The sequence below is a fragment of the Bos javanicus genome, chromosome 10, assembly GCF_032452875.1.
Source record: "Bos javanicus breed banteng chromosome 10, ARS-OSU_banteng_1.0, whole genome shotgun sequence".
Lineage (NCBI taxonomy): Eukaryota > Metazoa > Chordata > Mammalia > Artiodactyla > Bovidae > Bos > Bos javanicus.
Window position 1 is genome coordinate 57,505,822 of NC_083877.1, and position 27,197 is coordinate 57,533,018.

Sequence of the window (27,197 nt, forward strand, 5' to 3'; positions counted from 1 at the left end):
CTACTTCCTCTTTTAGTGTCAATTTAACATTAAGGTGCTGTTTATCTAGAGTGAACTGCAGCTAAGATATAAAATACTTTTTAACTGACATGGAAACTTAATGATTAGTATGTATACACTGAGTTAAATAGCTTTTAGAACACTAGTAATTAACAACAACAACAACAAAAAACTGAATGGGGCATGTTTAATTTGTTCTTCTTGTTAAAGAAATCTTCAGAGCTGGCCAGTCTTTATTCTCGGGTAGCTCTGTGTGGTGAACTAAAGAATTATGAGACCAACTAGTCGGGCCAAGGCATGTAATGAGCACTGCACAGTACAGAGGAGCTTGGGCTTTTTAAATATGCTCAGTGGTATTTCTTATGAGTTTTTGGTGTATGTTCTTACTGCTAGTAATCTTCCCCACTCTCAAAATGGAGTTTTCAATTTTGAATCAGTACTCCAACATTTGAATTTTTTTTTTCTAATTTATTCGTTTGGCTCTTTACAAAAGATTTCAGTCTCTGGATTGAGGACAGTAGTTTGTGGCTAGAGCCAGACTTTTTTGTGTACTAATGATTTCCACCTTTACTCATAGGTTTGATGAGAAGAGGGCAGTGCAGCAGCTGAGAGCATGCGGTGTCCTGGAAACCATTCGGATCAGCGCAGCAGGTTTCCCCTCTCGGTGGGCCTGGCAGCTTTCAAATACAAGGGATCCTCATGGGGAAGGTTCCTGCTCCCTTAGATAAGCTGACATGAGTCTCTTTTCATAGGTGGACTTACCAAGAATTTTTCAGCCGCTATCGGGTCCTAATGAAGCAAAAAGATGTGCTAAGTGACAGAAAGCAAACATGCAAGAATGTTTTAGAGAAACTGATAGTGGTAAGAAAGATTTTCACTCATCTGTATCTGAACAGATGTTTGCCAAAGGCCTTGTGATTATAACCTGTACAAGTCCTAGGGGTGTCCAAATAGCACTAATTCAATGAATTCAGGAGTGGGAGCGGGGAGAGGTACACTGTCTTGGAGTTCGAGGCTCCCTGTCTCTACGATGGAAGGACTAGTGAGGACAACAGCCCAGTATCAAGAAACAGGATGGTGAGGCCTGAGCCTAGACTTCAGATGCATTCTTTTTAGAACTGGATCATTTTCAATAAAAATTTACTGAGTACTTACTTACGAAAGACACCAGGCCAAATGCTGTGTGATTAAGAAAAAATAAGTCTTATCCTCAGGTAATATAGTATGTCTTTGAAATCAATGCATTTTAAAGACAAGTATAATATACCTTAGTGTCTATGAAATGCTGAATGAATGAGAGAAGAAATCAGAGGAAGACTAAGCCACTTCTGCTATGGGGAAGAGACATGTATTTTGAGTCAGGCCCTGAAAGGTGGGTAAGACTGTGTAAACCTGGAAGGAGACTATCCTAGTAGCGAGCAAAGAACGTGGAAGCAGGAAAGCATAGTTTTCTCAAAAAAACAATACAGTAGGATTTTTGTTTTTGCAGTAAAAAATTGGTGCCTGGGAAGTAAGGAATTCGTTAGGAAATCGGGGTTGATGTTTGAAGGATCTTGCCTACCAAGCTAAGGCATTTGCAGACCTTAGAATGCATCAGAGTCACCTACAAGACTTGTTACACTACAGATTGCCAGGCCCCACCTCCAGAATTTCTGATTTGGTCGTCTGGGATGCGCCCAATAATTTGCATTTCTATCAAGTTCCCAGTGATGCTGATGCTGGTTTGAGGACTACACTTGGATAGCCACTGATGTATGCTGTGGAGAATTTAAGATTCATGAAATGTTTTTTAAAGAATATTATATTTTCACTTATTTGACATTAGGTTGGATGGATTAACTCACTTTGAAGTAATTAGTAATAATTACTAGCTATTAATTAGATGTAATATCTCTTCTCTGGTAATAATTTTTTTTTTTTTTTTTTCTTGAAATAGCTTAGGCCACTTTCCTGGTGATGTGTAAAAGAATTGGGTCCATTTTGAATTTGGCCCAAGTCCTTTCTAGGGAATGAAGAGCAGAAAGTAGGGACAGTCATCCCACACCAGCTTCCTCCCCTAGACCTCTCCCGGCTGAACTTTGGGACCACAAGGCAGAGGAGGGCAGGCTTGGGGAGCAGGGAGAGGGGAGCTGAGATGAGATGGGGCTGGGAAAGGGAACCACTTACTAGCTTTTCCAGCTAGCTTCCTTTGTAAGATTTATTGATTTAAACTGAAGTAGTTTTAGATGTATGTGATTTCCTATTTTCTCTTTTCATGTACAAGATAGGAAATATTTGCTTACAGTGAAAAGTTATTTTCTCTGTTTTCACTTTGAATTTTACATCACAATATTGATTGTTACAAATAAACTCTCCTCTTTCAATGTGAGATGTTTAATAAATCACATGATTTTGAATAGTTGGATCAGAATGTAATAGACCAAAAATAGTATGCCTGTCTATCTGTGTTTACTGCTCAACTTTGCTTATAATCAGAAGTCAGTGAGCATTATAAATGATTATATTTTTGAAATTTGTAGACAGACTTACTATTGATAAAACCAAGAGATAACTGTTGAGAAACTTAACTCTTAACATGAATATGCAGCATTTTTAATCTTTTTGTTTTTATTTTGTATGTATTACTTCCTGCCTTTTTCTTCACACTGGTGTTTTTGTCCCTTCAGCTTTCTCATGGAACTTACAGCCCGATGTAATCCTTACAGCCCGGGTCAGTCAGAGGGAGTGTCAGCATCTCCATTTCCTTGAGATATTTAAAATACAAACAAGCAAATAGTAGCTGCCTATAACCCACAACCAAGTTTTGGGCTTCAGATAATAATTCCAGGTAGACTAATTCTGGAAAATAACTCTTAAATTGCAGTTTTCCTTAAAGTCCCTTCTATTCGCTCAACTTGCCTAGGATCAAAAAGCTGGCTCCATTAGATACTTGTGATGTAGCCCAAGATTTAGCTAATAGTTTCATCCCTTTACTGATACTGCTTTTAGACTTTTTTTTTTTTTTCCTCTTTAAAATTCACTTATTTGGTCATCATTTCTACTTCTGAGTATACAGTTTCTTCCAAATACAGGACAAGGACAAATACCAGTTTGGGAAGACAAAGATCTTTTTCCGGGCTGGTCAAGTGGCCTACCTAGAAAAATTGAGGGCAGACAAGCTGAGGGCTGCCTGCATCCGGATCCAGAAGACGATCCGAGGGTGGCTGCTGCGGAAGAAGTACCTGCGCATGCGCAAGGCTGCCATCACTGTGCAGAGATATGTGCGAGGCCACCAGGCCCGATGGTATGTGTCCTGGTGGCGTGTACACGCTTGCTCAGGGGCAGCCAAGATTGGAGAGTGCATCTGACTTATTGCCTAAGCTAGGACAGTTTGGGGTGGGGTGGTCACCCTACCACTCAAGGCGGTTCAGTTCAGTCGCTGAGTCGTGTCCAACTCTTTGCGATCCCAGGAACTGCAGCACACCAGGCCTCCCTGTCCATCACCAACTCCCAGAGTTTACCCAAACTCATGTCCATTGAGTCGGTGATGCCATCCAACCATCTCATCCTCTATCATCCCCTTCTCCTCCTGCCTTCAATCTTTCCCAGCATCAGGGTCTTTTCAAATGAGTCAGCTCTTCGCATCAGGTGGCCAAAGTATTGAAGTTTCAACTTCAACATCAGTCCTTCCAATGGACACTCAGGACTGATCTCCTTTAGGATAGACTGGTTTAATCTCCTTGCAGTCCAAGGGACTCTCAAGAGGCTTCTCCAACACCACAGTTCAAAAGCATCAATTCTTTGGTGCTCAGCTTTCTTTATAGTCCAACTCTCACATCCACTCAAGGCAACACCTTACCTTTTCTTAGTTCCAAGGAATTAACTCATAAGACAGTTAAATAGAATATAATTTCACTCACCTTTAGGAATCAGATTGAACCTCAAAAAAAATTACAAATTACTGTCTACTCATGTCCTCAGTATTTATTTTTTATACATTTATGTTGGGCTTCCCTGGTGGCTCAGCTGGTAAAGAATCTGCCTGCAGTGTGGGAGACCTGGGTTCAATCCCTGGGTTGGGAAATCCCCTGGAGAAGGGAAGGGCTACCCACTCCAATATTCTGGCCTGGAGAATTCCGTGGACTGTATAGTCCATTGGGTTGCAAAGAGTCAGACACTAAGCGACTTTCACTTTCACTTTTAATGGACTTGAAGAAATCATCTGTAAATCAGGACAATCATGAATATAACCTGTTAAAAATGCTTCCGTTGAGGTGTTTTTAGGAGCAATAAGCTGAGAACTGTAGAAAAGAATTAACTTACATGTGATTACATATTAGGATAATTTTAATTTAGAGCTATCAGAAGACATGAATTAATGATAAAAAAAAACTTATGCCCAAGTAAATAGATTGAGAAAAAACATCATGTGTTCACAATGGATAGAGCTCAGGAAGCTGGTGATAAGTAGGTATGGTATTACTGTGTAGACTGGTCTGCTATGTAAAGGGTACATAGCCTGGGGTAATAAGCACAGTCCTAAAAGGAATAAACCTTTAACTTCTTTATTGTAAAATCTAGTGATATGGGACAGCCCACATTTTAGGGTTAGGTAAGGTTCATTTGAGATAACAGATGGACAGGTATTTGGGGATCATAAACTAACTACAAATATAAGAAATATAAATGTTGATTTAACATGTATGTTATTAGAATAATCAATGGAAGTACTACTTATTATGGCAAGACATTGGTGCTTTCATCCTCTACAAAATGTGTTCCTGGGTTTTTCTGACTACTGACAACTCGCCACTCTTTCTCTACCAGCTATGCTAAGTTCCTGCGCAGAACCAAGGCAGCCACTATCATTCAGAAGTACTGGCGCATGTATGTAGCTCGCCGGAGATACAAGATCACGCGAACTGCCACAATTGTCCTTCAGTCTTATTTGCGAGGCTACTTGGCCAGAAATAGGTATCACAAGGTGAGGCATTGTTTTCAACTTTTTTATTCATCCCATTAATGTTAATCAAGTTCCACATCTGTACAAAGTGCCACAGGCCCTCCTATGGATGTAGGACTTGTATGGAAACAAGGAAGATCCCCTGGAGAAGGGATAGGCTACCCACTCCAATATTCTTGGGCTTCCCTTGTGGCTCACCTGGTAAAGAATTCACCTGCAATGTGGAAGACCTGGGTTCGATCCCTGGTTTGGGAAGATCCCCTGGAGAAGGGAAAGGCTACGTACTCCAGTATCCTGGCCTGGATATTTCCATGTGGTTGCAAAGAGTCAGACATGACTGAACAACTTTCACTTTCCCTTTCAACCAACAATTGAAATATATTTTAAAATATTAAATAATAAGTACATATTTATTCATTTATTAACATGACTTGGAAAAAGAAAGCTTACCTTTTTATTCCCTTTGCATATGTAATTTGGGGGGGAAAAGTGACATTTTTGTTTCCTGTGGCTGCTGTAATACATTACCACCAATGGTAGCTAGAAACAAGAGAAATTTCTCATTGAACTTTCTCACAGTTCTAGAGGCAAGAACTGTGAAAACAAGATGTCAGCAGAGCTACACTCCCTCCAGAAGCTACGGGGGGAGGACCCTTTCCTTGCCTCTTCTAATGCTGGAGGCCACCACTATTCCTTATACTTTTGTGCCCATATCACTCCACGCCCTGCCTCCATCTTCATTCACATCATCTTCTCTCTGTGTCTAACTGTACTTCCTTTTGTCTGTCTCTTGTGAGAACACTTGTGATGGATTTGGGTCCCGCCTAGATAATCCAGGATAATCTCTCCATCTCAAGATCCTTAACTTAATTATACCTTCAAAGACCCTTTCCCCAAATAAGGTAACATTTACAGATTCATGGAGGAATCTAGGGGTCTTTATTCAGCTAATTATGGTGAGCTTTGAATAGCTAAAGTATATAACAGATGAACAGAAGATTAAGAATGAAACAAATTTGGAAGAATTTACCATGGTAAAGTGAAATCAAATGTAATATCAATGTAGTTAAAGTTGTATTAACTGGAGTATGATCCTATAGAAATATTTGACAAGTAAGCTTTATGTCTAGCACTAATCATTATGACTAGAGATAGTGGATCACCGGATTAGTCTTACCTAATCATCACTTCTAACAATATATGGTCTGGTCGATGAACATTTTTTCTCTCTTTTATTTCAGCAAGGTTTTGAGTCTGTTCTTTAGGTTCATCCACCTTATTAGAACTGACTGAAATGTGTTCCTTTTCATGGCTGAGTAGTATTCCATTGTATATATGTACCACAGCTTCTTTATCCATTCATCTGTTGATCGACATGTAGGTTGCTTCCATGTTCTAGCTATTGTAAATAGTGCTACAATGAACATTGGGGTACATGTGTCTTTTTCAACTTTGGTTTCCTTAGGGTATATGCCTAGTAGTGGGATTGAAGGATCATATGGTGGTTTTATTCCTAGTTTTTTAAGGAATTTCCATACCATCTTCCATAGTGGCTCTATCAGTTTACATTCCCACCAGAAGTGCAAGAGGGTTCCCTTTTCTCTACACCCTCTCCAGCATCCTCTCCAGCATTTATTGTTTGTAGACTTTTTGATGATGACCATTCTAACCTGTGTGAGATGATATCTCATTTTAGTTTTGATTTGCATTTCTTTAATAATGAGCAATATTGAATGTTTTTTCATGTGTTTTTTAGCCATCTGTGTCTTCTTTGGAGAAATGTCTGTTTAGATCTTTTGCCTACTTTTTGATGGGGTTGTTTGTTTTTCTGGTATTGACTTGTATGAGCTGCTTGTATATTTTTGAAATTAATCCTTTGTTAGTTGTCATTTCCTATTTTTTTTTCCATTCTGAGGGTTGTCTTTTCTTCTTGCTTATAGTTTCCTTTGCTGTGCAGAAAGCCTTTACGTTTAATTAGGTCCTGCTTGTTTATTTTGTTTTTGTTTCTATTACTCTAGGAGGTGGGTCATAAAGGATATTGCTGTGATTTGTCCTGGAGTGTTCTGCCTATGTTTTCCTCTAAGAGTCTTATAGTTTCTGGTCTTAAATTTAAGTCTTTAATCCCTTTTGATTTTATTTTGGTGGGTGGTGTTAGGAAGTTTTCTAATTTCATTCTTTCACTCATAGCTGTCCAGTTTTCCCAGCACCACTTATTGAACATGCTATCTTTGCCCCATTGTATATACTTGCCTCCTTTGTTAAAAATAAGGTACCCATAGATGTGTGGGTTTATCTCTGGACTTTCTATCTTGTTCCATTGGTCTATATTTCTGTTTTTGTGCCAGTACCATACTGTCTTGATGACTGATGACTGTAGCTTTGTAGTTTAGTCTGGAGACTGTTGTTTAGAACATATTCTGAATAAGCCAGAAATACCCTGATGCTGGAAAGATTGAAGGCCGGAGGAGAAGGGGGTGACAGAGGATGAGATGGTTGGATGGCATCATGGACTCAATGGACATGAGTTTGAGTAAACTCCAGGAGTTGGTGATGGACAGGGAGGCCTGGTGTGCTGCAGTCCACGGGGTCACAAAGAGTCGGATATGACTGAGCGACTGAACTGAACTGAACAGTCTAGATCTTGGAGCCCTTTGGGCATTGTTAGAAGGAGAGTCAGTTGAGTGATATAGGACATTTCTCTAATCATAGGCAGTATGTGGGCTTGCCCTGGACCCTATTCATGTATGTATTTTACTTTCTTAATTTAAATTAATTTTAGACAACAAAGAAACATGGAAAGCTAATGAGGCTTGAATGAACATATTTAAATAGCTGTGCTTTGAAGAAAATTTGAAGACAGTTTCTCCAGGTCTTTCTGCCCATGCCTGCTTTATGGTTAGGTGTTCTTTCTTTTCAAGCATGAGCTTTCAAGGGAAGGTAAAGCCTTATTAAACTTGACCTATTAGATACGCCAAACTGGTTACTCCCCTGTTTTCCTCAGTACTGTCTTTGGGAACATCTGAACTGGGGTTTGAGGCTATTGGTTAGCAGTGGAAGTCTCTAGCCAGCTTAGCTCCCACTGTGACTGGACCTAGTGAGGGTACCAGCTTAGAGACTAGTTTATGTGTAGGCCATTGGGACCCCCTTAGTGATCCTTCTAGCTGTGATTCAAATCTCAGCCTCCCCTTCTCCAGCTTTGAGAGGTCTTAAAGTGAAAGCAAGTGTTATTTAATGCCTCTGACTCACTCATGGAAATGAGATTGAGAATGGAAGCTCTAATTATATACCATTTCCATTTGACTGAAATTACAGAAATGGACCAATGTCTGAAGTTACATGGGAGAAGGAAATTGAATAGGAAAATTGGCATTAAAGCTTTGCCACTGTGTACTGCTTGAGTTTTTTTTTAATTCTGAAAGCCTTCAGTTTGCCATCACTGAGTTTTACCCAGTTTGTCACTAGTCATCCAGATAGACAGGGGCTTCCCTCAGGATTCTGACGTTGAGTGAGAGCAAAAGCCCTGCCTCACTGCAGCGTGATGCATGGTGACTGCACTTCGTGGGAACTGAAGGCTACCTTGGCATTAGGAAAACAGCCCAAAGGTGCAGTCTTGAGTTAGCTGAAGACACTTATATAGGTCTCTGAAACACCTATGTTTATTTTGCTGTTGTTTAGTTGCTAAGTCATGTCTGACTCTTCTGGGGGACCCCATAGACTGTAGCCTGCAAGGCTCCTCTGTCCAGGGGAATTTTCAGGCAATAATATTGGAATGGGTTGCCATTTCCTTCTCCAGAGGATCTTCATGACATAGGGATCGAACCCACATCTCCTGCTTAGCAGGCTGATTCTTTACCATGGAGCCACCAGGGAAACCCATGTTTATTTTGTATTTGATGACTTTAAACACAACCACTTATTTCTTTTGTATCATCTGGGATGGCACATGATTTCATTATTTTTCTCAGCTACATAACCTAAAAATAGGAACTGTTTTTTCAATGATCTTACCAAATTGCTACTATCTGAAGAGACTGTTTCAGAGATTTTTTACACATTTAAAAAAAGTTTCATGAAAGGTATATTGTATCCCTTTATCATAATCACTAGTGAGTACTTAAGTGAATACATTGTAACATTCATATCACACAAGTTCAGTTCAGTCACTCAGTCATGTCCGACCGACTCTTTACGACTCTATGAACCACAGCACTCCAGGCCTCCCTGTCCATCACCAACTGCCAGAGTCTACCCAAATCCATGTCCATTGAGTCGGTGATAACATCCAACCATCTCATCCTCTGTTATTCCCTTCTCCTCCTGCCCTCAATCTTTCCGAGCATCAGGGTCTTTTCAAATGTGTCAGCTCTTCGCATCAGGTGGCCAAAGTATTGGAGTTTCAGCTTCAACATCAGTCCTTCCATCCTTCCAATGAACGCCCAGGACTGATTTCCTTTAAGATGGACTGGTTGGATCTCCTTGCAGTCCAAAGGATTCTCAAGAGTCTTCTCCAACACCACAGTTCAAAAGCATCAATTCTTCAGCACTCAGCTTTCTTTATAGTCCAATTCTCACATCCATACATGACCACTGGAAAAACCATAGCCTTTACTAGACAGACCTTGGTTGACAAACTAATGTCTGCTTTTTAATATACTGTCTAGGTTGTTCATAACTTTCCTTCCAAGGAGTAAGCGTCTTTTAATTTCACGGCTGCAATCACCATCTGCAGTGATTTTGGAGCCCAAAAAAATAAAGTCAGCCACTGTTTCCACTGTTTCCCCATCTATTTGCCATTTTATAAGATCATAGTTTTGAAAGGACCTCAAAGTCTTGCTAGTTCAGCCCTTCCTAAAATCTAAGAATTTTCCCATCATTCCTGGAAATTATTTGCACAATCTCTGCTTGATGGTCATTAGTGACAAGAGATTTATATCATAAGGATGAATGAGTGTTTATCAGTTTAGGGGAATATCTTTTTTTAAGAAAACACAATATAAAATTAATATCTGTTTAGTTTATCTTTCTTTTAGCTTTCCTTTTAAAGTTCTATCCCTACTACCTTTGAACCCCATGTGTGGGTTTGTGCTACATTTGTAAAGCAATGGGAAATCCTCACTAGAGTGGTATTCCTCAAAAATGGCAAATGAGAGAATCATTTTTTTTTGTTGTTTCTGGGGGAAAAATCAATAAATTAATAATAAACTTTGCAGTACCCTAAGTGTTGGCTTCTATAGCCTGCTTACCAACCATACCCTATGTCCTCAAGCCAGAGACCTAATGCACAGTGATGTGGAACCAGCAGTAAGGGTAGTGGGTAAATCTATTTTACTAGCACATAATTCACAGGGTATCAAGCTCTGTTTATTTTCTGAAGGATAACTGATTGCTTTTAGAAATCATGTAGTTATAAGAAACCTAATGCATTTTTCTTTCTTTTTAGATTAGTTTTCTATTTAGTAATCTGGTGTCTTTAATTTTGATGGCTCTTATGTGTATACTCTGTTTATCATCGTACATAGACATGTAATCCCACATATGACATGTGGATGTAATACACGTTTTATGTATGTTTCTCAAATTGCCTTTTAAAGATTACATTTCAATCATCTTTTAAGATAATTGGTGCCTCCATATATTTGTGATAAGTACACTCCACGTAATACATGGTTGCTTCAGCTTTTCCAGTGGCTTTCCCTTTAGTTAATGTGTGGTTCTCAGACTGCATCCAGAGGTTGATAGAGTTGAAATTGAGTGTAGTCCAGGGTCTGACATTACTTGCACCTACCCTTCTCTCCAGATACTCCGTGAACACAAAGCAGTCATCATTCAGAAATGGGTCCGTGGCTGGCTGGCTCGCACCTACTATAAGAGGAGCATCCACGCCATCATCTACCTTCAGTGCTGCTTCCGACGGATGATGGCCAAGCGTGAGCTGAAGAAACTTAAGATCGAGGCCCGCTCCGTGGAGCGCTATAAGAAGCTCCACATTGGCATGGAGAACAAGATCATGCAGCTGCAGCGCAAAGTTGATGAGCAGGTGTGTTTTGAACAGCAGTCCTAAAAATGCAGCATGCCTAATGAAATACACTGGGATTATCTCCAGCATTGTCTCCTTTTGACTTTACCTTTCAGTCTCAGCAAAAAAGTAAAACAGTAGTGACATTAATGAGCAGGCAATAGTGACAAGCTCATAGGTAAGATTATAATTTCAAGGACCAAGGCGGGAAATTGTTTTTGAGAACACAGACAGGTTTACTAGCAGTCCAAAAGGTTAGGACTGAGAATCATATTGTGCTTTATATTTTACACAGCTCTTTCATCATTATCATTCAGTTATGTGTAATGTATTGTTTCTTTTGTAGATGAGTTGTTTAGCACTGAGATGGCAAAAGAAGCAGGAAGATGTCCATGCTTCTGAGGAATCTGCAGTCTATTTGCAGAGATAACAGTTTGATTTCTTACAGATAGTTATTACCAAGTAATATTTTAGCACCTGAAAATTATATAGGTAGTTAGTGACATAAATACTAACGATGACAAAGAAAAACAGAAAAGAGAATGAAATAAAATTCATCAGACAGGTTTTCTGAATGGAAAGAGTTTCCAGATGTTAAACAAAGAGATTTGTAAGACGTGATTTTGAGGCCGTTTTACCATTCCTATACATCACTAGCCAGCACATGGTTTTCAGTAGCACACTGATTTGTTTCTAAAAACAAATCTAGATTTTCCTATTCCTGGATTGAGAATCAGGAAAGAGAATTTAGTATGGTAACTCTCCTTGTGACTATGAGAGAATCACATCTATGTTGCTCATCTCATGTCAAACGTAAATAATTGTGTCTGTTCTCTTTTTGTATCACTAAGAGGGGACTGATTGTGTTACTTTAAATGTCACTAGGTATTTTGGTTAGAGGCTGTATCAGTGCTGCAGTGACACAGCATGAATATGATGAATAGGCATGGTTTTCTCACTAAGTACAATTCATGGTGTGTATATTTACTTGCTGTCACTCATGTGTGTGTTTAAAGAACAAAGACTACAAATGCCTCATGGAGAAACTGACCAATCTAGAAGGAATATACAACTCGGAGACCGAGAAACTACGAAGTGATTTAGAACGTCTTCAGCTAAGTGAAGAAGAAGCTAAGATTGCTACTGGACGGGTCCTCAGTCTGCAGGAAGAAATTGCCAAGCTACGGAAAGACCTGGAACAAACTCAGTCTGAGAAAAAATCCATTGAGGAACATGCTGATAGATACAAACAAGAAACTGAGCAGGTAGGAGCTGATGTTCATATCCTCATCTACTTCTTTCACAAAGGAGATGTGCTGCCATATTGACTTGGTTGGCCATTGTAGCTCAATGTAGTTCTCAGTTGAAGGTAAAACACACATTTCAGTCAGTTGACTGTTCATTATTAGTGTTTTTCCCCAAGGAGTTCTTCTATATATTGGATGGGTAGCTATAGGTCTTTTAGTAGAACATTTTACTCTACTAAGAATAGAAGGAAAGCAGTATTATAAGAAGAAAATTGATGGCCAAGTACCTACTATACACTCTTTTTGTTGAATGTATAGATCTATGTGGAGTCAGCCAGCTTAAGGTGATTAAGAAGTAAATTAAACAATAAACTGTCAATAGCTAGTAGGAATTTTTATGGAAACCTATATTAAGGCTGTTTTGAGAAGTCCACCAGAAATCCAAATGTCTACACTGGCCATAGTCAAGAACTACTATGCAAAAAATAACAACAAAACTGCTTACAGATTGACAGATGTTTCCACACTGCAAATTTGTATTAACTTATATCAAAACTTTATTAAATATAGAAAACACGAAGGCTCTCAAGAAGTAATGAGGAGTATTGTTTAAACATAAGAAAAAATACCTCAACATAAGGCTTACTGGGAAAAAGTAATAGATTTTTAGAGATCCTACTAGTATTACCATCTTTAAATGAAAACAGAGTTGACTCTGTTGGCTGTAACTACTTCTGAACCTCCACAGGAGCTTATGCAGTAAGAACCTCTGAAGGAGCTTAGACAGTTCAGGTAAGATAGTGTCACTAATAAGATGGCAATCCTTCCATGATATTCAGAATCCTGATTAAAATAAACCCGTCTATATCTTCAACAGATCTTGACTCTGTGTCTGGAAACAGTTTGCCTGGTAGCCTAGTCCATAAAGAATCTGCCTGCAGTGCAGGAGACCTGGGTTCAATGCCTGGGTCGAGAACATCCCCTGGAGAAGGATTCAGTATTCTTCAGTGTTCTTGCCTGGAAAATCATATGGAGAGAGGAACTTAGCGGGCTACAGCCCCTGAGGTCACAAGAGTTAGACACAACTTAGCAACTAAACCACCATTAATATACGTTACTTTGACATGGCAAGCTTGTTCTATTGAATATATATCCAATGAGATACTTCTGAGGTTTAGGATCTGTCTTTCTCATTTTCTCTCTTTCTCAATCTCTTTTTTCCCCATTTCCTGAGTCCCTGAAAGCTTCCAAAATTCCTTAGAAACTATAGAGTATTAACTTGATAGGGGTATTCTCTTTTCCTTTTCATAGTCAAATTCATACCTTTCTAGTTAGATAGAATAGTATACCCAAACATATTCAGATTTCTCCTTTCTTCTTGTTTTATTATCTGCAGCTTTCACAGGGATATCTATAGGCACTACCATTAAGTCTTTTAGATGGAGTGTGGTAAGAATGAAAACATTTCCCTGGGAGAGCCAGCCTTGTGGTCAGGAAAGCTGCATTGCCAGTCTGCCTGATCAAGGAGCCTAGAAGGTCCAGAGAACTGTGCTTCTTAACCAGGAATGTGTATCAGAATTGGCTGGAGAGTTTTTAAAAAGATACCTGCCCAAGCTCTGGGAGTGTGGGTCGGACACATTTATTTTGAAAAAGCACCACAGGTGATTGGTTGCATAGCCCTGACAAAGAGTGGCTTCTCTCAAGAGCACCCGAAGAACCCAGCCTTTGTACTGAGCAGACCTTCTCAGGACAGAAGGAAGAGACTGGACAATCAGAAAGAGCACCTCCTGGCCTGATGTCTGCCGTGGCTCAGTGCTGTAACTTCAGTTCTGTTCTTCAGGGATCCTTCGTCACAGCCCGTTGTCTCCATCGCTGAACTCTTCATACATTCTCTTTATTATTAAAGCTGTTCCTTTAAGAATTCTATGAACTTACATTTAGAGAAAGGAATTCACATGTCACTTATTCAGGTTTCACTTCAGCACACATTCTATTACAAAGCTAAACTATATAAATTATCAACTTTGCAAAGTTACCTTTGGTTTTGATTTTTGCTTCCTGAGAATCCTTATCTAACCAGGAACCAGAAAGTTAAAAGGTCAACTTTTTTTTTTTATTGTGGTAAAATATGCTTATATGTGACTTTAAATTTACCATTTTAATTGTTTTGAGTGTAAAGTTCTATGACATTATAGTCACATAGTTGTAAGGCCAATGCTTAAATGTGGAATAAAAGTTTACAACCTTGCAAAACTCTTAAAAGGAGATGAAAGTAAAATTCTCAAGACAGAGAACAGAGAGCTTTGGAAGGTCTTCAGAGAATTTCATACTTTTCGTGTCCTCTGTAATCTTTCTGTTGTATCTTGGGTCCACATAAGCATTGTGTTAGGCTTTTGGGGTGAAAAGGTGTTATATTATTTTAAGAGCAAATGTTTTCTAGGTGTCAGGCAATTGGTAAATGCTCAAGGTACAAAGTAAAACAACAACAGCAAATCATCTTTGTCCTCCAGTAATTTCTAGTCAATCAGGGAAGTAAAAGTAAATCATTTATAAGGGGTATAAGGAGGCATTTACAGGGTTCTGTAGCAGTCCAATGGAGAGACATATAATTGGACGAGTTTCTGGGAAAGCTTTCTGGGGGGTAATGCTTGAACCAAGTTTAAAGGATGACTGAATATAACTCAGCAAAGAAGTGAGACAGTGAGACATGGCAGTAAGGAGTGACTACTGTGTGTTTCATATTCAGTATCGGGTTTCCTCTGTCTGTTGCAGCCATATCAGTTTATTGTTTCATTTTATAGCTGGTGTCAAATCTGAAGGAAGAAAATACTTTGCTGAAGCAGGAAAAAGAGGCCCTCAATCACCGTATCGTGGAGCAAGCTAAGGAGATGACAGGTAAGGCTCATGTGGGCCCAGCCTACTGCACTCCAAACAACCTGAGACCAAGGGTTTAAAAGTTATAACTTTGCGTATTTAGGCTGGCATCAATAAGGTTTCAGAGTTCCAGAGGCAGGCACTCTAAATATTTGGTTGAATTAGTTGGTGAATTTGTAAATCGTATCTCCCTAAGTACAAATATGAATTCATGCTTAGTCAATATCATATATAACTTAAAAAAATAATTGTATGTATGATTTATAGCTTATAGGAGTCCTCTTGATTTAAGACAAATTCTTGAGCTAATATGTATATTATAGGAGTATATGTATCTGTGTATATTATTGATTTTGCTAAATGAATGAATACTAATTTCCTAAGATCACTCACTTTTTACCATCTTAAAAAAAAAAAAGACACTAACTAGAGGTAGACATTTATTTGCTGTTGGTAAGATAAATTAAAATGATTATAATTTACAAGAAATCCACATATACTTAAACATGAGATAAGAAGATGTATATCAAACTACAGCAATTGGTGGTAGAAATAAAAAGGAAGAGGTAGGTTAGAGTGAAAATATATGAAAAGAATTAACAGATTATTATCATTTTTTGATATGGTATTCAAAAGAGGAGCAAAAACTTTCTAAAGTGTTGCAATGAGTTATCAAAACAATAATATGTTATTAGTAATGAGGAAATTGAGGAAAACAAGTCTCTGTTTATGAGGCAAATCAATTAAAATTTGGATGTTAGCTAGGGTCTCCAGATAAAGGTGATCTGAAAGCGAATTGAGATTAAAGAGAGAACCCTCAGGGGTTTTCCCCACACCATACTCTTCTTCCCAATTAAAAGGAATACTGTATAGAAAAGATAAGAAAGTCTGGAATTTATAGGATAATCATACAAAAGAGATAAGGTGAAGAAAAAGAGTCATAAAAGAAAGTTAAGACGGAAAGAGAAAACAGTCATTGAAGATGTGGAAAGAAGGTTGCTAGGATGCAGAATATAGTGGAAAAATCCAGAATGATGAGAACTCTTCTAGGAAAATAGGAAATGTTATTTGATACTAAAGAGAACAAAACAAATAGCAGTGGATTTGCCTAGGGAAAATTTGTTGGTAGCCTTGGGCAGCTTCCACAAACTTGTGAGAATAAAAGGCAATTCATAGAATGTTATATAGAGAAAAAAATCCTTTCATTCATTTATTTGCAAATTATTAAATCTCCAGGACAGGGGAACACTGTGGAGGCAGTCATGACAGGACACTTGGAAGTCCTTGGCCTCGTGGGGCTGACAGATAAAGAGATGGTGAGCAACGAAGCAGGCAGGACAGATTAAGATATGGGCACAAAATATGAGGTAGGAAGCCCAGTATTTATAAATGTGGCTGGCTCAGCTCATTGAGAGAAAGCACATGGCTGAGATTTAAGGTTTTTTTATTGATACTTTGATCTGCAATCAAGGGCTAGTCTCCACTCTCCAAATGATGTCCTATCTACATGCCAGCCACTAGCAGATAGAGAGGGTAGAGTGAGGTGAGTAAATGGAAAAGTCAAGTCCCCAGCAGCACATAGGAATGGTGACAACAGAGGACCAGGTGTGGCAATTTACCTGAGTAGAATGGAAGGAGTAACAGGACAAGGGCATTCGCAGTATTGGGAAATTGTAAGACAGAAGCCAGGGACTGAGAGATGAGTAGAGAGACTCTGGAGAGCAGGACAGCTAGGTCTTCTGAGAAGTCACTGTTCCCCTAGGGGCCTGAGGAATGTCTCTAACTTTTTCAACAAAAGAATTTTATGAGTAGCCTGAAACAGAATACTAATGGAATAAAAAGTATGTACTTCTAGTTACTAAACGCTGACTAGTGGAAGTTATCAAGGATGTGCTGTAACCAATGAATAAACCAGTTCTGTTCATGGAAGAATACAATAGATGATTGTTGTTTTTAGTAAATTATTTTATTCTTCGGCCATGATATTTTATCTTTCCCTGCCTCCACTAAGATACTCTTCATAGATCATAGTGCTGCTAAAAGTAGAACCCCTCCCAAAGACTGTAAGCCAGTGCCCATGTATTTATTCTTGCATTTTGTGAAGCCGTCTTTGGTATGTTTTTATCTCTCTCTTCTTTCAGAGACTATGGAGAAGAAGTTAGTAGAAGAAACAAAACAACTGGAACTCGATCTTAACGATGAAAGGCTGAGATATCAGAACCTTCTGAATGAGTTTAGTCGCTTGGAAGAACGCTATGATGACCTCAAGGAAGAGATGACTTTGATGGTGGTGAGTCAAATACTTTTGCCCATTTTTATAAAAAAATTTAAACGTGTGCAAAACTAAATAGAATAGTAGCATAAACCCCCATGTACTCCATGTACTCATCACTCAATTCCAAAACAGTCATCACATTTCTATCTCCCATTCTAACCTATATCACACTCCATCCAATGGATTCGATTGTCTTAAAGCAAATCCCAGGAATCACATCACTGTATTCATAAATAGTTTTATAAATTCAAACACTTTGAAGACTAGACTATAAGTCAGCATTGCTGGACTTTGTTTATGTACTGAATGACTTAATGTAAAATTTGCTTATAAAGCAAATATTTGTAAGGTCAAGTATTTTCTCAGTAGTTTTTGTAATTTCAAAGGCATATTCCTAAACAAAGAAGATTCATCTGCTATTTGTAATAAATTGTCTTACCTATTTCATGGACTCTTCTGCATCTGGCCAAGTACTTTTTGTACTTTTGATAGTGCTGCACACCATCCCTGGTCTACTTATTCTGATATCGGGAAACAGAGTTCCCTGACAGTCTTGTTCCTGCAACCGTCAGCCTTAAATGTAACCTAATGGCACAAATGACCAGAAATGCCCTGAAATATTTGCTGTAAAACACAAGATAATTTGGATGGGTGTGGTCAAGATGGCAGAAGAGGAGGACCCTGTGCTCAACTCTTCCCACAGGCATACCAAAATTATAACTTTACGGAGCAATTGTGTATAAGAATGACCTGAAGACTAGCAGTGTTAAAGTGCTGTTAAACTGCTGCACTCAATATGCCAGCAAATTTGGAAAACTCAGCAGTGGCCACAGGACTGGAAAAGGTCAGTTTTCTGTCCAATCCCAAAGAAAGGCAGATGCCAAAGAATGTTCAAACTACCAGACAATTACACTCATCTCACATGCTAGCAAAGTAATGCTCAAAATTCTCCCAAGCTAGACTTCAACAGCACCTGAACCAAGAACTTCCAGATGTTCAAGCTGGATTTAGAAAAGACAGGGGAACCAGAGATCAAGTTGCCAACATCTGCTGGATAATAGAAAAAGCAAGAGAATTCCAGAAAAGCATCTACTTCTGCTTCATTGACTACACTAAAAACTTTGTGTGGATCACAACCAACTGTGGAAATTGTTCAAGAGAGAGGAATACCAGACCACCTGACCTGCCTCCTGAGAAATCTGTATGCCAGTCAAGAAGCAACAGTTAGAACTGGACATGGAACAACAGACTGGTATTGGGAAAGGAGTATGTCAAGGCTGTGTTGTCACCCGGCTTATTTAACTTCTATGTAGAGTAAATCATGTGAAATGCTGGGCTGGGTGAAGCACAAGCTAGAATCAAGATTGCCAGGAGAAATATCGATAACCTCAGACATGCAGATGACACCACCTTTATGTCAGAAAGCGAAGAACTAAAGAGCCTCTTGATGAAAGTGAAAGAGAATAGTGAAAAAGTGGCTTAAAACTCAGATTCAAAAAACTGAGATCATGACATCTGGTCCCATCACTTCATGGCAAATAGATGGGGAAACGATGGAACCAGTGACAGACTTTACTTTCTTGGGCCCCAAAATCACTGCAGATGCTGACTGCAGCCATGAAATTAAAAAATGCTTGCTCCTTGGAAGAAAAGTTGTGACAAACCTAGACAGCATATTAAAAAGTAGAAACAGTACTTTGTCCACAAAGGTCTGTCTAGTCAAAGCTATGGTTTTTCCAGTAGTCCTGTATGGATGTGCGAGTTGGACCATAAAGAAAGCTGAGCACCAAAGAATTGATGCTTTTGAGCTGTGGTGTTGGAGAAGACTCTTGAGAGTCCCTTGGACTGCGAGGAGATCAAACCAGTCAATCCTAAAGGAAATCAGTCCTGAATATTTATTGGAAGGACTAATGCTGAAGCTCTAATACTTTGGCTACCTGATGTGAAGAACTGACTCATTAGAAAAGACCCTGATGCTGGGAAAGATTGAGGTAGGAGGAGAAGGAGATGACAAAGGATGAGATGATTGGATGGTATCACCAATTCAATGGACATGAGTTTGAGCAAGCTCTGGGAGTTGGTGATGGACAGGAAAGCCTGGTGTGCTGCAGTTCATGGGGTTGCAAAGAGTTGGACACGACTGAGTGACTGAACTGAACTGAAGACTAGCAGAAATTATTTCATGCAACTAAAGATATAAAAAACAAACCTCAACAAAATGGGTAGAAGATTAAAGGATACACAGAACAAAAAGATGTAAAATATGATGACAAAAACACTAATAGTGGAAGAGGAACTAAGAATGCATGGTTCTTATAATGTTTTGAACTTGAGATCATATTTAAATAATTATATATGTGTGTGTATGTATGTATATGTATATGACTGAACCTCCTTTATTGTTGCTTATATAATCCTTGTCATAACCACAAACATAGATATACACATATATAAAAGGAGAGTAATCCAAATATAATAGTAAAGATAGTCATCAAATCACAAGGGAAGAAAGAAAGGAACAAAAAGGAGCTACAGCAACCAGAAAACAACTAACAAAAGGGCAATACGTACATACCTATCAATAATTACTTTCAATGTATTAGACTAAGTGCTCTAATCAAAAGACATAGAGTGGCAGAATGGATAATGAAAACAAGACATAAAGACACACACACACACCTGTGAGAGAGTCACTTCAGTTATAAAGACACACGTAGACTAAAAGGGAGAGAATGGAAAAAAGATATTCCATGGAAATGAAAAGAAAGCTGGGATGTCAAGAGTCAGACAAAATAGACTTTAAGACAAAGACAGTAACAAGAGACAAAAAAAGACATTACATAATAACAAAAGGATCAGTCCAACAAGAGGATATAATAGTGGTAAGTATATGTTCACCCATCATAGGTGCATCTGAATGCATACAGAAAATATTAACAAATGTAAAGAGAGAGATTGACAGTAACGCAATAATAGTAAGGGACTTTAATAATAGTAAGGGACTTTAATACCCCACTTACATCAAAGGACAGATCATCCAGAAGATTGAAATCATATCAGTCGTCTTTTTCCACCACGATGCTATGAGAATAGAAATCAACTACAAGAAAAAACCTGAAAAAACAAATACATGGAGCTAAGCATACACTATTAAACAACCAATGGGTCACTGAAGAAACCAGAGAGGAAATTTTGAAAATACCTGGAGATAAATGAAAGTGGAAACACAATGATTATCATCTGTGGAATGCAGCAAAAACAGTTCAAGAGGGGAATTTTAATGGCAAATAAATAAGCAGTCTAGCCTTATACCTAAAGGAAGTATTGTCAAAAAAGAAGAACAAACAAAATTCAACATTAGTAGGAGAAAAAAAAGATTGGAATGGAAATGAAATAGACACTAAGAATCAGTTAAAAAGATGCGCAAAGCTAAAGAGCTGGTCCTGTGAGAAGATAAACAAAATTGGTAAACTATTAGCCATAATCATCAAGACAAAAAGAGAGAGCCCAGATTAATAAATCGGAAGTGAAAGAGTAGTTATACCACAGAAATACACAGGATCATAAGAGGCTACTAGACAATTACATGCCAATAAAATGAGCAATCTAGAAGAAATAAACAAATTCCTAGAAACATACAATCTCCCAATACTGAATCAGGAAGAAACAGAAAATATGAACAGGTCAAATATCAATAATGGAATTGAATCAGCAGTCCACACACTTCCAACAAAAGTCCAGGGCCAGATGGCTTTGCAGGTGAATTCTGTCAAACATTTTAATAAAAGTTAACACCTATGCTCAATCTATTCCAGAAAGCTTCCAAACTCATTCTGTGAGGCATCACATTGATACCAAAATCAGACAAAGAAATCACACACACACACACACACACACACACACAGAAAATTGCAGGCCAAAATTACTAATAAACATAGAACAATCCAAGTGGTCTGGCTTGAGACACCAACTACTCCTGAGGGCTTGTTTCCCTGTGGTCTCACAGATGGGTCTGCTTTGTCTAAGCCTGGATGTTGGAAGGAACGAGGCAAAAAGCTCTTTGTGGCTTCTGGCTCTTTTCCTGCACCTTGGAAGGAGTAAAGGAAATTGGACAGATCACAAAGCTTTCAGAGGCCTTTTTGAAGCTCTCAGGATTTGTAACCCTAGAAGATCCAGGCCACTGAACCTCTCCACCTCTTCTGCTGGGGGCACCCTCAGAGCGAAGGGCCCAAACCCCACCTTTTTATTTCCTCTTCCTTCAAGTCATTCTTTAACCACTTCTCCAGAAAGGAAGGGACTGCAAATACCTAACTTTTCTATTCCCCACAGGCTTGCTGAATACTAGTTCATTAGTTACCACATGTCATGACACTATCACCTGGGCTCCCTGAATTAATAACCCAAGGATCTTCCCAGAGCAGCTTCCTGTTCTGCACACTCATCCTTGCCACTGCTGACTCCAGAGCTTCAGTTCCATGCATAAAACTGACAGAAGCTGTAACTGCCTGTGTGAAAACCCCCTCCCATGACCTATTAATATGGTGCAGTAAAATGATTATGCTGTCATTGAATATATCCTGTGGACTTTTGGAGTGATTTTGTTTGATTATAATATGGAAGTCATCATACTTATGCTTCACCTCGTGTGACTAGCCACTCACAACTTTAAGAGGGGATCTGCCGTTAATCAGAGATGATTTTTATCTGAGTGTTTAGTTTTGCAACTGTACTTGTCACACCCTCCTGGTGCCTCTTTCTGCTCAGGAGGTGACCCTTGTAAGAGTTTGTTAAGACAACATGGAATAGATTGTTTGGGCATGAGAGCATTAGGTCGTGAATATTAGAACCAAGTTAAGGTGGATGCTGTCTTAACTATGCCAAATTCAATTGTTTAATTATGTTGTGTTAACTGTAGCTGCTTATTTGTGTTGCAGAATGTGCCTAAACCTGGACACAAGAGAACAGACTCTACCCACAGCAGCAATGAGTCTGAATACACCTTTAGCTCTGAAATTGCAGAAACTGAAGATATTCCATCAAGGACAGAGGTATATTTTAGACACCTATCAATAAAAGTAAGATGTGCCTATCCTGTTATTAACAGAGAACATTTCCATTGCAGGGAGGACCCCATTTGTTCATAAATGTAACATTTGTTCTATATTCTTTATAAATGACTTGAAGGTGCTTAATTAGCTGTGTATATACATACCTATTACATATTTTTGTCAATCAATATTTCAATTTTTAATGTGATTTTGAGGACCAGATTTTCCCTTTTGTAATTCCCTTTTATACCTTAACGTGTTCTGTATGTAAAAAATATATGAATTTGTTTTAGACTGAGGTCATTTTTTGAAAAGTAAGCTTTTATCCTAGAATATTATAATATAAACACCAATGCCCTAGAGTTTAGCAGAATTGCTGCCTGTTTGGTGACAGTTTGTATGCATGGAAAACAGCTTATGAATCTGTCTTAGTGTTTTGTGTTACATGGTTTGAAATCAAAATGACATATTACTGTAACTCCAAGAGTACAGTGACTTTAAGTTAGATTGTTCCCAAACCAATTCTCATATCTTCTTCAAATATGATATTAGTTTCTGTAATGGGTAATTCAGGCACATTATTTTCTATTTTTATCTCATATTCTGAGAAAATGGCCAAGTCAGAAATAGACTGCTTCTGGCAGAAGAGCTGAAAAAAATTGAATGATTCTTTCCTTTCTTAGTTCTACTTGGGAATGAAAAGTTTCTCCATCTCATTCTGCTCATTTTAAAGAAAGTGTCACATTGTTGGAATGTCATATAGTTGGACTCATACATTCAAGGGGGCCAAGTAACTGGTCCAAGGTCACAGCTTGTAAGTGGCAGAGCCAGTATTCTAATTGAGGCTTGTCTGTTCAGAGCTCCACACTTCACCTCCTCCCACTCAGGGGTTCTACACTGCAGTTCTCCAGTCCCCTTTCTACCTACAGATAAACAGATAACATTAGTCTGGGAACACTGATACAGCAATATGGCCAGTATGTAATAGCAGAGGTTGTTCAAGTTATCTGTTGTGCAACAAACCATCCCTGACTTTAGTGGTTTCAAACTACAGCAATTTATTATTGCTCACAGTTCTTTGGGTTTTGACTGGGTGGTACTTCTGTCCCTTATGGTGTGGGTTGGAGTATCTCCCTGCATTCAGCTGGGGTGAGAAGGTCTCCTCCTTGGGTTTCTCCATGTAGCTTCTCTCTTCAATAATACAGTGAGTGGGTTCTAGGAGTGCAAGGGCAAAAGATGTCAGGCTGTTAGAGCCAGGCCCAGAACTGGCATGGTAGCAGTTCTGCCACATTTTATGGTCAAAGCAAAGTATGAGGCCAGCCCAGATTCAAGGAGGGGAATGGACTCCATCTCTTAATGGGAAGAAAGTTATTTTTGTTGGGTGATCGTTGGTAGCTGTCTTTGGAGATTACCCCAGAGTTAGACTTTGAAGATTTCAAAATTACAGCTTCTGAGCCTTTAGTGGATATAAAGGTGTTTTCTCCAAATTCTTACAGATTTGAGGGGAGAGGTAACCTTTTTCATTTCTCATTCTCACTTGTTTTATGTCAAATGACTGAACTGAACTGAACTGAACAGTGGGATTTGGTACAGTTTTCATCTTTTTTGAAAAATGAAGAATGAATTGTGCTTCAGGAATCACCAACAGATCTTGGGGTACTGATACTGTCTGTCACATGGTAGTCATGTATGACCACCAGCAGTAGGTCATACACAGGAAGTCTCCTCTCAGAAACGAGGAAGGGTATTGACTGAACTAGTCATGCTTGTTGCTTGTGACTGAGTGCGTGCATCTGAGACGTGGCTGGCTTTGGTTAGTGCTGTCTTCATCATGGGGCAGACTACAGTCACTCTCCTCCTTAGGACTGAGTTCATAACCTTAGCCTCAGTCTCTCTGCATTTCAGTTTCCTCCTCTATGAAGTGGCACTGCTATTATTATCTTACTTTATAGTGATGTTTTGAAGATTAAGTGAGTTAATTTTTACACACTTGCAACAGTGTTAGATACATAATAAGTGTTCAATAAATAAAGGTTTTTGCTCCAATAAACAGGCTTTAAACCCAGTCTAATAAACAGACTGGGTGTGGCCAGGATCAGAAAGATGGGAATCTGTACAACTGATAATAGGAAAAGAGAGATTGATCATCAAAGGGAAGTTGGGCAGGAGACATGGTAATCTAAGGCTATGGCTGTCACTTTGCTCTTCAAGTTACTTACCACCTTCAGGTTTGCATTTCTTCCTGCTACTTCCTCTATAATGGCCAGGTTTACAAATCACCTCTTACAAACTAAAGGAAAACTTTCAACTCCTGTATGTAGTATTCCCAAGTAACTCCTTTAGAATCCAGGGGCCAGGGCAATAATGGGATCACTCTTGCTTATGAATTGATTTTTAAATTAAAATAGATTGTTTTGAAACACAGAATTCTGACCTCAGTCATGTATTAATAGCAAAATTTGATGTAAAAATAAAGGATTAATGTCTCTTTAGTCACAAATCACAGACGTGTGATTTGCTGTTCACAAGTCACAGTGGCACCTCCACTGCTGTTTGTGGAGAACTCACCTGCCAGCTCTGCTTGCCTTACAGCCCTCCCACACTTCCAGCGTCTTTGTGGTCTGGGGTTACAAAGACCACGTAACACTTTTGGGAACCATTGCTTTCCCTGCTGTGTCATGCACCTTTCTTAGTAACCATTGACTAATTATCTCAGTTCTGCTTCTGCTCTCAAGCTTCCTCACACTTGTCAAATCCAGGGAAAGCATCACTGTAACTTTCTCAGCTACTGTTAGCAATAATTCCCGGATGACTGCCAGGCCTGTCATGGTAATTTTGTGAAGAAATTCTGTTATTTTCCTGATTTTCCTCTAACGAGAGACTGTTGTTATTTTTTAGATTAGTTTTTAAAGCTTCACTTTCTTGGAAAAGCCCTAGATGACAAAGTCCTTACAAAGGAAAGAAAGCAAAAACAAAACCCTAGACACTTTCCTGAGCTAGATGGTCCAGTCATCCTCCTTGCTCATGTGGTATGGGGAGGACAATATCTCTTTGATTATACATGTCATTAGAGATAAGAATGGGCACCATTTGGAGCACTCTTAGTTACTAATCATTATGTCTCAAAGCTAGTGGAGGTGATGAAATTTCAGTTGAGCTATTCCAAATCCTGAAAGATGATTCTGTGAAAGTGCTGTAAATATGCCAGCAAATTTGGAAAACCCAGCAGTGGCCACAGGACTGGAAAAGGTCAGTTTTCATCCCAATCCCAAAGAAAGGCAATGCCAAAGAATGCTCAAACTACCACGCAATTGCACTCATCTCACACGCTAGTAAAGTAATGCTCAAAATTCTCCAAGCCAGGCTTCAGCAATATGTGAACCGTGAACTTCCTGATGTTCAAGCTGGTTTTAGAAAACGCAGAGGAACCACAGATCAAATTACCAACATCCGCTGGATCATAGAAAAAGCAAGAGAGTTCCAGAAAAACATCTATTTCTGCTTTATTGACTATGCCAAAGCCTTTGACTGTGTGGATCACAATAAACTGTGGAAAATTCTGAAAGAGATGGGAATACCAGACCACCTGATCTGCCTCTTGAGTAATTTGTATGCAGGTCAGGAAGCAACAGTTAGAACTGGACATGGAACAACAGACTGGTTCCAAATAGGAAAAGGAGTTTGTCAAGGCTGTATATTGTCACCCTGTTTATTTAACTTATATGCAGAGTACATCATGAGAAACGCTGGACTGGAAGAAACACAAACTGGAATCAAGATTGATGGGAGAAATATCAATAACCTCAGATATGCAGATGACACCACCCTTATGGCAGAAAGTGAAGAGGAACTCAAAAGCCTCTTGATGAAAGTGAAAGTGGAGAGTGAAACAGTTGGCTTAAAGCTCAACATTCAGAAAACGAAGATCATGGCATCTGGTCCCATCACTTCATGGGAAATAGATAGGGAAAAAGTGTCAGACTTTATTTTTCTGGGCTCCAAAATCACTACAGATAGTGACTGCAGTCATGAAATTAAAAGACGCTTACTCCTTGGAAGGAAAGTTATGACCAACCTAGATAGCATATTCAAAAGCAGAGACATTACTTTGCCAACAAAGGTTTGTCTAGTCAAGGCTATGGTTTTTCCAGTGGTCATGTATGGATCTGAGAGTTGGACTGTGAAGAAGGCTGAGCGCCGAAGAATTGATGCTTTTGAACTGTGGTGTTGGAGAAGACTCTTGAGAGTCCCTTGGACTGCAAGGAGATCCAACCAGTCCATTCTGAAGGAGATCAGCCCTGGGATTTCTTTGGAAGGAATGATGCTAAAGCTGAAACTCCAGTACTTTGGCCATGTCATGCGAAGAGTTGACTCACTGGAAAAGACTCTGATGCTTGGAGGGATTGAGGGCAGGAGGAGAAGAGGACGACAGAGGATGAGATGGCTGGATGGCATCACTGACTCGATGGACGTGAGTCTCAGTGAACTCCGGGAGTTGGTGATGGACAGGGAAGCCTGGCGTGCTGCGATTCATGGGGTCGCAAAGAGTCGGACACGACTGAGCGACTGATCTGATCTGATCTGATGTCTCAAACAGTTTTGCACTTGTCAAGTGTTCCTATCCATAAAATTTTGTTCTTATCTATAGCAGTTAGTTAATTTTTTGTGTAATATTAGCTGGTATCTAAAGAGTTATCCCACCCTATTTTAATAAAAGGATTCCTTTTCAACAAAAATGACCATTCAAAGCTGAGAGGAATTATTCCCAAATGATGACATTTTAATTACAGTGAAT

The 27,197-nt window shown here is 39.0% G+C and overlaps 1 protein-coding gene across 5 annotated transcripts in view; it reads left to right on the forward strand.

The window, feature by feature from the left end:
* The window catches only part of MYO5A (myosin VA), a 205,472-nt gene that overhangs the window by 132,896 nt on the left and 45,379 nt on the right, over positions 1 to 27,197 (forward strand). For all 5 annotated transcript variants that reach the window (XM_061428735.1, XM_061428732.1, XM_061428733.1 and 2 more), the window contains exons 17-25: positions 578 to 664; positions 753 to 861; positions 3,072 to 3,283; positions 4,807 to 4,963; positions 10,740 to 10,979; positions 11,975 to 12,223; positions 15,007 to 15,100; positions 17,221 to 17,369; positions 22,289 to 22,402. In XM_061428735.1, coding sequence (XP_061284719.1) covers positions 578 to 664; positions 753 to 861; positions 3,072 to 3,283; positions 4,807 to 4,963; positions 10,740 to 10,979; positions 11,975 to 12,223; positions 15,007 to 15,100; positions 17,221 to 17,369; positions 22,289 to 22,402 — 1,411 coding nt within the window. The remainder of the gene's footprint in view (positions 1 to 577; positions 665 to 752; positions 862 to 3,071; positions 3,284 to 4,806; positions 4,964 to 10,739; positions 10,980 to 11,974; positions 12,224 to 15,006; positions 15,101 to 17,220; positions 17,370 to 22,288; positions 22,403 to 27,197) is intronic.